Source organism: Chanos chanos, chromosome 3, assembly GCF_902362185.1.
Source record: "Chanos chanos chromosome 3, fChaCha1.1, whole genome shotgun sequence".
NCBI classification, from domain to species: domain Eukaryota; kingdom Metazoa; phylum Chordata; class Actinopteri; order Gonorynchiformes; family Chanidae; genus Chanos; species Chanos chanos.
In genome coordinates, this window is record NC_044497.1 from 56,912,803 (window position 1) to 56,925,825 (window position 13,023).

The window sequence follows — 13,023 nt, forward strand, 5'->3', positions numbered from 1 at the left end:
TGTGTGTGTGTGCGTGTGTGTGTGTGTGAGAGACACCAGCTGTTTAAATAAGACCCAGGCATAGTCCCCAGACAGGCGTCTGAGTGTGCGTCTGGGTGTAACGGGGTGAAAAATTGTTCAAATTTAATAGAGAAGTGGTCCATCCTATCCATCGGGTCACTGGTCCTCACTTTGCGACGGCTTAGCTTATAGTTTACGCGACGGCCCTGCTGCTACTCTTGTTGGAGGGAGAAATCAAGTTGATTTTTTTTTAAATAGTAGCGATTTAAACGCTTTCTCTATCGTTTAGTGTCTTTGAATTTTTTTTTTCCACCCCCCGGCACCCAACGTTTGTTTTAATGTGTGATTCACTGACCTGAAAGATTCACGTTCATTCATGTTATGTTTATTCATTTGCTAAATGAAGTGTACATATGAAAGACGATAATCCAGGTGTGGCTGAGGATGCTGTAATTTGTGTTCATCCGTGTGTTTGATTCAGTGGAGCTCAGACGATCACATTACCAGACTATCTGAAGAACAGAGGGGACCTGATCCCAGATCAGTGCTTTTGCGGTTTAGGCCTGACACATCATGCATGTCAGAGGGGCTTTCTGCGGTTTGCTCATACCCGTTGGTTATATTGTTTTTATTTATTTTTTGTTTTTCCTAGAGCTGTTTCCCAGATTCACTCTGAGCACTTAACCCTCCCGTGAGCAAAAACCCCCCTCATCCACGTGCCGTTTATTCCTTCTCTGGTTCTTTTTAAGGTTCATTCCTTTGGCTGAACAAAATGAATAGTGCTGTGTGTAACATAGGCCTTGATAACTGTAACTGTTTTTAAACTGTATCCATGCTCAGCTGTGCTTTTTGTTATTGTTTTATTTTGTGTGTGGTATAAGTTGTCATAAGAACAGTTATTATTATTATTATTATTATTATTATTATTATTATTATTATTATTATTATTATTAATTTTTTGTTTGCGTAGGGTGGCTTGTTGTTCGAGCGGTCACCGAACCTCTGTCTGTGGTTGTGCCGCGTCGGACTTCTGAGCATGCTCCGTAGCTGCACCGGTCGTTCCCTCTGTCTGTGTTTGCCTTCGTTAACGTCACAGACCTCACATTCCTCCCGCGCTGCCTTACGCCATGTTCCTATCCGACACAATCAACTGCCAAATCCAACTGCTCTCCGTGTGCCAAGCAGAAAAGGCTTTAGTGAAGAAACGCACCTTTTTAGCCTTGTCAAAGTCACTCGCGAGTGTTTGAGTAGCTTTTAAATGTCCTCTCTATAATACTTGCTACAATCTGATCTGTCTATATTTTCTACGAAAGTGTTTCTCTTATTTTTTTTTTTCCTGTTATTAACGTTTGTAAAGTGGAAGACAGAGAGAGAGAGAAAGAGAGAGAGAGATATGCACAAAAATCCTGTTTACTAATATATATATACATATATATATATATATATAAATATATACATACATATTTTGTGCATAAGGCATTCCCTGAATAAAAGTCATTATTAGGTTAAAAACTGTGTCCTTCTTCCTGACTTTCAAAATACTTAAAACCATAAAAGCCACTGTACACTCACACTTTATTTCAATATGACAACTGCAAAACATTTCCACAGCAACAATGACGAAATGTTGGTGTAGGTATAGTTTTACAACAGGGCGACATGTTTTGCTGTTAATCCGTAATCCGTAGTAATGTGAGATGACAGGAGATCTGGTGACTGGACACACACAGGGATTACCCTTGGACTAAGGGCATATGTAATGGGATATTCCTTTTATTTAATCAGTGTGTCCATTGTGTGGTCTGTATTTCTCATTCTTCCAACACTCAGAGATTTAAAGGCATTTCAGTTCTGAAAATTATATTTAATCTGTGAAAACCCCTAATTCAAACCCACGAAACTTGTCAATGAAGACAGTTAAAGAAAACAGAAAACTTTGACACAAACTTTATTTGAAATGTGTTACCAGTAAAATATTGAGAGGAACATATCACAGACCATCTCAAAAAAAAAAAAAAAAAAAAAAAAGGCCTCACATGTGTGTCGTTATGAGTCGGTTAAGAGGAAGCATCGGGGTTTGTCATTACGTGGGTCTGTCATGTGCGCTAAGCCCGTGAGAGGCCGGGCTGCTGGGAGAACTGGACAGTGTGGGATTAGAGCTCAGAGTTGCTGACTCTGTGAATCATCGCTGCTCTGTTTCCACACGGGCCCGAGAACCTCAGACCTTCTGCGCGCTCGACATGAGAACCATACTGAGCATCCTCCTCCTCACCGCTGCCGCTGTCCACAGTGAGTACCGGGTCTGTCCGCTCTCACCGACACCGCCAGCCCGCGCCTCTTCCTCATCACCGCTGGGTTTGGGTTTGGTGGGACTTAGACTGCCAGGCACTGACGTGACAGGGGAACAGTTGGAAAGGAACTAGGGCCATGGGAAGAGTTGAACAGTTACATTTTAGGGAAAAGTAAAGGAACAGTTCAGCCTGCAGGAAGGTGAATATATTTGAGTGAGAGAGAGAGGATGACAAAGTGAGAGGAGAAACGTGAGAGGATTCTGATTAAATGGAGAGTTTAGCAGGTATTAAGTATTAAGTTTTTACAAACGGACAGATGTGCCTGGGGCAAAGCTGTATGACATGGCTCAGTAAAGGTTGGCATTCTGAACGACGATTATGATTATCAGACTCGACGAACACTGACTTAAGTCCCCAGATGACAGACGACTGATCAATCAACATATGAATGTCACTTTTCAACCTGTATCAGTGAGAGCACAGTCTGTGTCTTCACAGGAAACAAACGAGTTCTTGGTAAAGTGTTGGCATCTGATAAGTGATTCATATGCTCACCTGCTGTATCTTGTCAGTGGCTGTGCATGAGTGTGTATTTGCGTGTGTGAGTTTGTGTGTGTGTGTGTGTGTCTTTGTATGTATCTCTGGTGGACAGGGTAACTAAGGGAAAGGGAGGGGGGCGGGAGAGTATTCCTGAACCCTTCATTCTAATCTCAGATCAGTTGTGTTCTCTTGCTCGGTTTGTGAAGGCGAAGCATTGAAATGTTACACCTGCGTGGCTGCGAACCAGGAGGAGTGTAACCGCCAGGGCTCCTCCGCTTGCCCCCAACACGCTGATGCCTGTTCTACCATCACAGGACCTAGTGAGTACACACAACACACACACACACACACTCGCACATACACAGCACAACACACGGGTGACAGCAAAAGACTTGATATGGAGGAATTACGGGGAATTACGTGATTTTAAAAAAGTTGATCTAGATTTAGAAAGTGTGTGTGTTTCGTGAACTACAACGGAAACTCTTAAACCAATCACAGATCTTCGACATCGTTTTGCGCATATGTACACTTAATGGGCACATTTTACCGTAGGCCGCTCGATGTTGTAGTTGCCTCTTTAGTCCACTAGGAGGAGAGGTATCCAAAAGGACTTCCATTTGACTAACGTGACTCCCCTTATGTTCGGCCTCAGAGATCAGAGATGTTAAAGTGATATGACTGGATGTTTGGGAGATATATGCTACTTCACAGAAATTTCTGTTTAATTCTGAGTAAACGAATTATGCAGCACGAGTAGCAGTTTGGGGATACAAGATATGCTGATCTCTCTACTGGGTACAGTTAGAATCCTCCTCACTGGCAACTGGGCTTTTTCCAACTCGGTCTGACGCGTGAAACGCTGCGGTCAAACACTTCTCTGCCTCATTCCCGCAGATTCGGTGATGAAGTCCTGCTCCTACAAGTCCTTCTGTGAGAAGTCTCACATGAGTAACCAGGGGATGAAGCTGGAGTGCTGCTTCTCAGACGACTGTAACGGGCCTCACCAGGCTCACAGCCACGGAGAGCACCGTAATTCTGCGCTGTCTCTCGGCTCGAGCCCTGCCCTGCTGCTGGGCGCGCTGCTCTTGCGAATGGCAGCTGGTACCCTGTGAAGTATTCACACAGAGATCGATTAAAACCGCTGAGATATCAGCCCTGTCGTAATGTAGTCGCTTTTGTCCGTTCCTCCTGTACATATTTATCGAGGTTTAGTCTACTGCGCATAGCTTAGAGTTGTTGTTCTCTCTCATTTTTGAACTGTGTATGTGCTCAAAAGAACAATTACAAAATAAATTTGGTAACTCCGTCCTGGGTGTCTATCTATCTATCTATCTATCTATCTATCTATCTATCTATCTATCTATCTATCTATCTATCTATCTATCTATCTATCTATCTATCTATCTATCCAGCTATCTATCTATCTATCTATCTATCTATCTATCTATCTATCTATCTGTGACTATGTGTCTGTCTGTCTGTCGTCTGCCTACCTTCTCATTGTATTGTCAGAGGACTCAGTAATTAATCTATATTATATTGTAAGAAATGTAAGAAACCATTGCTAAATAAAATTATAAATAAATTATTCAACCCTGTTGGTTGTCTATCTATCTATCTATCTATCTATCTATCTATCTATCTATCTATCTATCTATCTATCTATCTATCTATCTATCTATCTATCTATCTCTGTCAGACTAGTCAGAAATAATTACATGGTAATAATGGAAAGTAGCGCACTTCCAGACTTGTGGGACGATGCGCTGTTACGCACGTGCGCTTGTCTTGTGAGCAGAGGAATTTTAGTTACTTTCATAACCCGTCTGGACACAGGGGCGGGATGCTCTCCGCGACGGGGTTGGTCCGAAATTCCATTGATAAAGAGGCAGGGTGATGAAGCCTGGACTTCAGCTGCGGTGGTGAGAGCCAGTAGGATCAGCGAAACAACCGTGAGCAGGACGAATCAAGAACAAGAGTAGCACGTCTCCTCTTGCTGCTGCTCCTTCCAACGGACCGTGTAACTTGGCCTGAGACAGTCGCTTCAGGCAAGGCAAAGTTTTGAAAGTAAGTGCCTCCGGTTTCTCCCGCGTGACATCACATAACCGATGTGATGATTTTGTTACTTTTATACAATGTTTTCGCTTCGACGTGCGAAAGTTTCATGGTAAATATGATATTTCGGGTCTGTGTCAAAAGAAATTTTTTCTCTTCTTTTTTTTTGTCAAATTTGGCATGAAGTGAGTTTTGAGCCTCAGTCATCGTCAATCGGTTTAGCTACATAATCGATTAAATTGGTTAACTTGTCATATGCTTATCGGTGTTAACATTACAGTGAAGTTACATGTAGGTAAAGCTCAACTCAGTGAACCGTTAGATACAGCAGCAAGTAGGTTTGAAATACGATATCAAATCAACACCAATGTAAATAACTGTAATCCCATAACATTTGTTATACAATTAAAGCGCGTCCAAACGTTTGTTACAACCTCTGTAAGCGACACTACAGAGACCATACACAAACATAGTCTGTCTCAGAGCAACGGCAACGATGCTCAGGCGGATACGGGAACACCGTACATCACTTAGTGTGGATTAGAACAGACACACCCTCTGTCACACCGATCAGTCAAGGTGAGCGCTTTTCCTCACCGCACCGTACTCAGGAGTAGTGAGCGTTGGACTGGGCGTCGTACATGCCTCTCAGACTTGAGTCGAGTTTTTTTTTTTGGTTTTGTTTTGTTTTCTTTTTAAAAGTCTGTTTGCGAGAGAGTGAGTGATGAGGCTGTAGATGATGATGTAATTGATGACATAGCCTGCTGTGTCGTCCGCCAGCTGAGAACGTTTCAGAAAACCTTTCCTCGCGGGCGCGACGTGTCTTGTCTTTTGTTTGGCTTTTGCTGAATGTTCTTTTCCACTGACATATCACCTGCAGTGTTATTACAGAACATAGTAACACCATGAACTTTTTTGTGTCATGAGGGTGTGATGAGAGAGGTGAGGCTGAAACGGTCTCCTTCTGCAGGTGAGCCGTGAAAGCGCCATATGGAAGACAAATAAGAGGAGACATTCTTCGCAGCTTTTCAACCGCGACAAAACGTTGGTCATATGTATATAGACATACACAATATACATGGATAAATGAAGTCTTGAAAGCTCTGTTGGGCTTGTTGGTTTTCAAACAAAGGATAAATCCCTTTATAGAGACCCTGAAGCTGTGGAAGAAATGGATTCTGCTCTGTGGTTTTCCCAAAGGTCTGCTTGTGTGTAAAAGAGAAGGTATGGCCATTGTGTTGGTACATGTTTGTGTTCCAACTACCCATGAGTGCCAGAGACTGTTTGTCTGGCAGGGTCCCGAGTTCTTCAGTCTGATAGCTGTTTTTACCCCTTTTTTTTCTTTTCTTTTTTTTTTTTTTTTACAGTTGTGATGGCTGTGAGAACATTAAAATTTTGAGAAGGGCCAGATGATCAAATTGCCTGGAGTTCAGTGTTACCGCACTGCGGTCACTCATAAGGTCGGGGTTCCATTAGATTTCAATGTAACAGTGAAAAGGGAAAAAAGTTTATGCAGTTTATGAAAATGCTGGCCCCGTGGAATCAGCGTTCACACTGGCACATGTCCAGGCTGAAAAAAACCCAGACAGGTTGTCTCAAGTACAGACCTTGTTTGGCTTAGTAAAACTGTGTGTGCAGAGACACAAAGAACACATAATACACACACACAAACACACACACACACACACACTCACACACATATGTGTTACTTGGGTGATTGTGAAACCTTTAAGTGTTTATCTAGAGGGCTTGAAAAACTATTAAATCATTGTATTCACTTTGAGATTCAACTGTGTTCTCCCATCGGGTTTTACTGCCCTTTTGCAGGCAAATGCACGCAGTGAACCAAAGCATGAAGTGATGTAAGCAGAGAAAGTGCTTCCTCTTTGGTAACTGCTGAGGGCAGGGTTCACTTTCTTCTTCAGATAGCCCCCCCTTCCACACACACACACACACACACACACACACACCCTCTGACAGTTTCACTTCACAGAGAAGTCTTAGAGAGTGCAAACCCTCTCTCCAAATGGCTCTAGTGACCTGGGGGGCATGAGGAAGGGTGGGGAGGGGGAGAGATGGAGTGATAGATCTCTTTAACTCTGCGGGACCGTGCATGTGTAAGCCATTAGAGAGCGGAGCTCCCTCTGTCTCTGACAGCTTCTCCAAACAGGCCTGAGACCACTCAGCCTCAGCTCTGACGGAGCGTGCCTTAGCAGTCACTCTGAGCCCGCGCTTCCACGTTTGAGAGAACAGTGGCTTGACTGAGGCCAAAGCTGCCACTGCAGGCTGGGACAGGACGGGAGAGCGAACGTGATGTGATCTGTCTCTCAGCAGGGCCTCATTCTCTCCACTCACACCGCTCTGTTCACGGGCACCAACATCTGCCCCAGAGTGTCACTGCCGCTGATCAGACCAGCAATACACGACGCATGATTATTAAAAAAAAAAACAAAAAACAGCAAACCCCCCCCCCCAAAAAAAAACCCCCATAATGTGAGGTTTCCCATAATGTGGTCAGTGTTTTCTACGAAGTTAATGGCGGTTCAGAGGAGTTTAAATCAACTGCAATTTTGGTCATATGAAAGAGCAATTATGTAAAAAAATAAAAAATCCCCGGGGCATTCCAGTGGGAATGGTAAACAGCTATAGAGTTTTCATATAGGCTTTAATCACAGAGTTCCTAACTGAGGTATTCCAATGTTCAGAGTTAAACTCAACAAGGTGGTGAATGACTGCCTTCATGCTGCGTAACATTCTGTTTCTATTTCTCTGTCTCTCTCTCTCTCTCTCTCCCTCTGTCTGCCCCTCTCTCTGTCTCTCCCTCTCTCACTCTATCTCTGTCTTTGTCTCTCTCTCTCTCGGTCTGCCCCTCTCACCTTCTTTCTCTCTCTCTCTCTGTCTCTGTCCCTCTCTCTCTCTCTCTCTCTCTCTGTCTGCCCCTCTCTCTGTCTCTCCCTCTCTCACTCTATCTCTGTCTTTGTCTCTCTCTCTCTCGGTCTGCCCCTCTCTCTGTCTCTCCCTCTTTCACTCTATCTCTGTCTTTGTCTCTCTCTCTCTCTCTGTCTCTCTCTCTCTCTGTCTCTCTGTCTCTCTCTCTCTCTTTACTGTAGTTTCTGTAGTCTCAGAGAGTGAAGGGCGATGCTGTCCTGCTGCTCCGTGCCCTGTGGTCTGGGCATTCTGCTGTGTCTCTGGGGCCTGTGCCAGGCCCAGACTGAACCCAGGATCCAGCTCCGCTTGGCAGGCAACAAGCGCAAACACTACGAGGGCCGTGTGGAGGTCTATTACAACGGAGAGTGGGGCACGGTCTGCGACGATGACTTCTCCATCAACGCGGCCCACGTGGTGTGCAGGGAGCTGGGCTACGTGGAAGCTGTGTCCTGGTCCCATTCATCCAAGTACGGCGGAGGAGAAGGTAGGCAGCGATATACAGGGGAGCTGGCTCTCCAGGGTGACGGGGTTCTGCCCAAATTCACGCCCACAGACAGGAGCATGTTAAAGGCACATTATTAACAGTGTCTTGTATTTCATGGAAATGTTTGCTCAGGGCATAGGTTTATGTGTGTAATCGGGAATACGGAAAAGAGGTGTTTTATCCATTAGGGGCGTACGTGATAGCTGTCAGAGAGCAGGCTGAGGAAGATGAATGGAAATGAATCAGTCTCACTGTTCACACACAGAACCACCAGACCTCAGCCTGTAGGAACACTTTTAATGTTCACAAACACAGCAGATGTTCATTAACATCATATTAGTGCTCTCCATTTATATTAACAGCTGAGCAGGCCAGAGCGAATCCATAAATCAGCACCCCCCCCCCCCCCACCCCCCTCCCCAGCCCATTCCTGGGATTCCCCAAATCCACAGTCCCACTGCTTTTCACCCCAGAAAACAGGTGTCTGGAGTCTTCAGCCAAAAAGAGGGGCTTTGTTTCCCTGTGGACTAGATTTGTGGAATCCTGCCACGTATATCTTTTAAATAAAACGTTTCATAACTCCAGCGAAGAGCCGTTTGTAGTGTTTAAGACAAACGAAACCTCACATTATGTCTCCCTCCTGTATGGCCCCCGTGACATAACACAGTGGTGACGTTACACAGTGGTAACATACAGCAGCAGCCCAGTGCTCTGGAAGGTTCCGATTAATGTCGCGTAGACTAAACAACCCCTCGGACAGGCCCCCTTTGACACCAGGCGTTTCCGCCTGACCTCTGCCTTTCAGGTCGTATTTGGCTAGATAACGTCCACTGCACAGGACGGGAGAGGTCTCTCGCCGACTGCCCCTCCAACGGTTTCGGGGTGTCGGACTGCAGACACACAGAGGACGTGGGGGTGTTATGCAGCCAGAAACGCATCCCCGGCTTTAAGTTCATCAGCACCGTCAACAATGACGTGGAGGTACCGTGCACCCCTTCACATCTGTCTAAACGCACTGTCGTGCCGCTCCCGCAGTTTGCTTTGCTTTCTCTCTCTCTCTCTGTCTCTCCCACTCTCTCTCTCTCTCTCTCTCTCTGTCTCTCATCCTCTCTCTCTCTCCCACTCTCTCTCTCTCTCTCTCTCTCTCTCTTTTCTTCGCACAGTTGTAGCAAAGTTCGAAAGTTTTAGTGATACTTAGTGATTGTGGTGATGTGGAAATGCAGAGCAGATGCAAGAGAAACACACAAACAAACAAACAAACAAACCAAACCATACTGTTGAAAGAATGCAAAGCTTAGGGGGGGGGGTGTGGTCTTGGCAGATCGGTGATGAGAGGGAAGTATGGGAGCTGGATGTTTCTTATGACTGATTCAGCGTGTCCAGCATGTCTCTACGTCTGTCCACACACGGGCAGCGCTGAGTCATCTGTCTCTCACACAGACGCTGGCTGTGCGTGTCCAGTGCCTGGCCATGTGAGATGTCTTCACAAGGACCTGATGGAGACCTGCTGTTGGTTCATGCCTGTCCTGTGATTCAGGAACCCGTTTATGGGGATGTCTCTCCTTATCTGTCTGAGCGTTTAGGAGAAATGACATCATATTTCCTTGGTCTGAGGAGCTGTTCTCTGCGGTTTGAGGAGGTGTTCTCTGCAGGAATGCAGGAACTCTCCGACCTCGAGAGAGGAGTTATGTAGCTGCCTGTAAAATGATGACAGAAAAGGTTGGGGTCAGTGTTCTATTCTTTTCCCATGTCTCCCTATCTCTCCCACTCTCTCTCTCTCTCTCTCTCTCCCCCACTCTCTCTCTCTCTCTCTCTCTTGCTCTGTCTCCCCCCCCCCTCTCCCACTCTCTCTCTCTCTCTCTTCCACTCTCTCTCTCTCTCTCGCTCTGTCTCTCCCCCTCTCTCTCTCTCTCCCACTCTCTCTCTCTCCCTCTCTCTCTCTCTCTCTCTCTCTCCCTCTCTCTCTCTCTGTCTCCCCCCCCCCTCTCTCTCCCACTCTCTCTCTCTCTCTCTCTCTGTCTCTGGTGGGGTGCTATGTTCCAGGCAGAGGAAACGGGAATACTTTTAGGTTATGTTAGGTTATAGTCATTTTTGTCCTTTTACTGGCGTTTGTTGTTCAGGTGTGTGCTGCTTTAACACTTTGTACTCTGATAACGTGTCAGCTTTCAAGACTTAGTCTGGCCCTGTGATGCAGATGTGTTTACCAGACCAGGATCAGTTTGTTATCCGGGGCTGTTTGTGTGTTTGCCATGGTATCTATGGAAACCAAGGTGAGAAGGCCCTCACAGAATACGAGTCAGAGCCGGTCTGTGATGAAAGAACCCACGGTGTGATTTTTTTCCACGTTTCTGGAACCTTCTGAGGCTTAATGAACCTACCACAGCAGGGCTTTGCTCTTTTTGTCTGGCCCTCTGGGTCTGCGGGGGGAGGGAGCCCCTCCCTCGTCCTCCTCTCCCCGGTGTCCGGGAATGCTAACGAGGTGAGTCAGAGCTGCGGAGCTGCTGACTAGCGGAAGGAATGACGACAGAGTTGGGGAAACCCGTGCTCCAGGCCAGAGGCCCTCACTGGGCCCCAGTGGAAAGTCTGCGTGAGTCTGTGGGCTCTCTGGGCTGAGCATGGAAAGCCTCAGCGCTCGCCTACAGCTCGCTCCGTAACGTACGTCCAACCAGACGGAGCGCGGACGGTGACCGCACGTCTGCCGTGGCCAGCAACGACACCCGGTTCCCTGTGAGTCACGCGAGGCCCGGCCGCGCGGTTCTGCGGTTTGCCGTGCACGGATTCCACGTGTTGTGCAGAGCCTGGACGCAGGCCGACCGCAGCGTTATTTTGGCCCAAACAGTCAAAGAGGGTCGGTTCTGCGGCGGCAGACGGGCATGAGAGAGTGCAGACTGTCCAAACTCCTGCTCCTCTCTCTTCAGCCTCCGTGTTTTTATAACACAGTGAACATCCTCGATATGTGTATTTTTCCCATCAATGGACAATTTAGTCTGAGAAAGGCCAAGGAATATTGAGAGAGCGGATCCTGGCAGGCGAACAAGGCATAGCTGTCTGCGCTCTCTGTGTGGAGCAGACGAGGCTTTAATCCTGCGATGACTGACAAAGGGGAGTGAACACTAATTATGAACGCTCACGATCCGTCTTTATTTCTCCCCGTTACATAAGCGCATTCTTTTCATGCTGTGTAATTTAATCAAGTAACACATTTTTTGGGTACTTTGTTTTAGTATATTCAATGAAGTTCTTTCGTTTTTTTTTTTTTTTTTTTTAAATACTTTACTACTTTGGACTTCATCGTTTTCTCAAGCTCCACAAAAAGCGGAGCCCGAGAAAAACAACACTTGCCCAGACAAACATGTCAGAGGTACAATATTTTCAAGAGACTGAACTGGACTGAAACTGTAGGAACTCAAAAAGTGAACTATTTAAGGTAAATTTACAGGTCCTACATAAAGAAGAAAACTTTGTTTTTTTCTTTTTCTTTTTTTTTTTTTTTCTCTTAAATTCCATACTTCCAGGATTTATTCTTAGCGTTCAGCCCTGGTTATTCAAATAATAAATACTTCCATAAATATTGACCTCAGCGGCTTCAGGAGGTACAGAGTGACCTGTCCTCTGCTCATATGAATGGATCCTTTTAACTGCTTATTTGTGTCCTTACATGCATTCACCTCTCTCGGGTGTTAGTGGAACGAGCCAGAGGTCTCCACCCTACACATACTTCCTTTGATTAACTGGCGGCTCTGAAGTTGGGACGGGAATGGAGCGGAGGGGGTGTGACTTAACCTTTTAAATCCGGAACAGACTCAAGAACAAGTACAAACAGGCGTCTCTCTCTCTCCCTGTTTCGTCCGTTAGGTTGGAACAGGGTCGGTTCTGACTTTACTACCTGTACACAGGATTAATTTCACACTGACACCCACTTCCATCTGTGGGGAGTTTTGCGTTCATGCACGCATACCTCTCGGTACATAACATTTCTACTGAGGTCTGTGTTCACTCAGCCCATCTACTTTATCACTAGTGGTAGTTTGAAACCTTTTGTCGGATGACCATTCTTGTAACCGAGGTTTGCATTTCCGTGGAAACGGCTCTAACTCTGTGAGCAGTAACATCTGTGTAACAGAAGCATATACTGCACTGCTTTCAATGAACGTGTCACGTTCAAACATATGAGGACATAACAGAACATTGTGTACAGAGGCAAAACTGTAGGAATGACATTTTAATTTCCACAATCTGAGAACTGCAGAGATTAACTGATTAACTGTATCACAATATTGTCATAATCCACAGTCTGTCTCCATTCATTACCCCCTGAGCCTTGAGGACCTGTGGATTTTACAAACACAGACGCTGCTCAGATCTCTGCCCTGGTCCTCAGTGCCTCCGTCATGCTGAGGTGCGCATAAGCCACGAGTTTCCCAATAAAAAAAACGAAAACCTCCCCCCCCCCAAAAAAAAACAATGTTCCAGGAAACGTTTTTCGCTGTAAAGCCCAAAGTTGCTGAATTGCCCTCTGATGGAAACAAATTCTCATCTGATAAACTGACAAAGGGTTCCTGTCAGACGTCAGCCAGCAGGGCTCTCTCATATCTTCAACACAACACGGGCAGACGAACAGCCCAGAGAGCATGAGGACTTTGTCTCTTAAACAGCTGTAGGGAGTAAATGTTTTGTTCTCCGTCCATGTAAACATTTAGAAGGAAAAAGTGCGTGTTTACT

General features: G+C 45.8%; 1 protein-coding gene across 1 annotated transcript in view; it reads left to right on the forward strand.

The window, feature by feature from the left end:
* The first annotated feature begins 7,629 nt into the window (after window positions 1-7,629).
* The window catches only part of loxl2a (lysyl oxidase-like 2a), a 25,675-nt gene continuing 20,281 nt past the window's right edge, over window positions 7,630-13,023 (forward strand). The window contains exons 1-3 of the mRNA XM_030770170.1: window positions 7,630-7,686; window positions 8,094-8,301; window positions 9,107-9,282. Of these exons, the coding sequence (XP_030626030.1) occupies window positions 7,630-7,686; window positions 8,094-8,301; window positions 9,107-9,282 (441 nt within the window). The remainder of the gene's footprint in view (window positions 7,687-8,093; window positions 8,302-9,106; window positions 9,283-13,023) is intronic.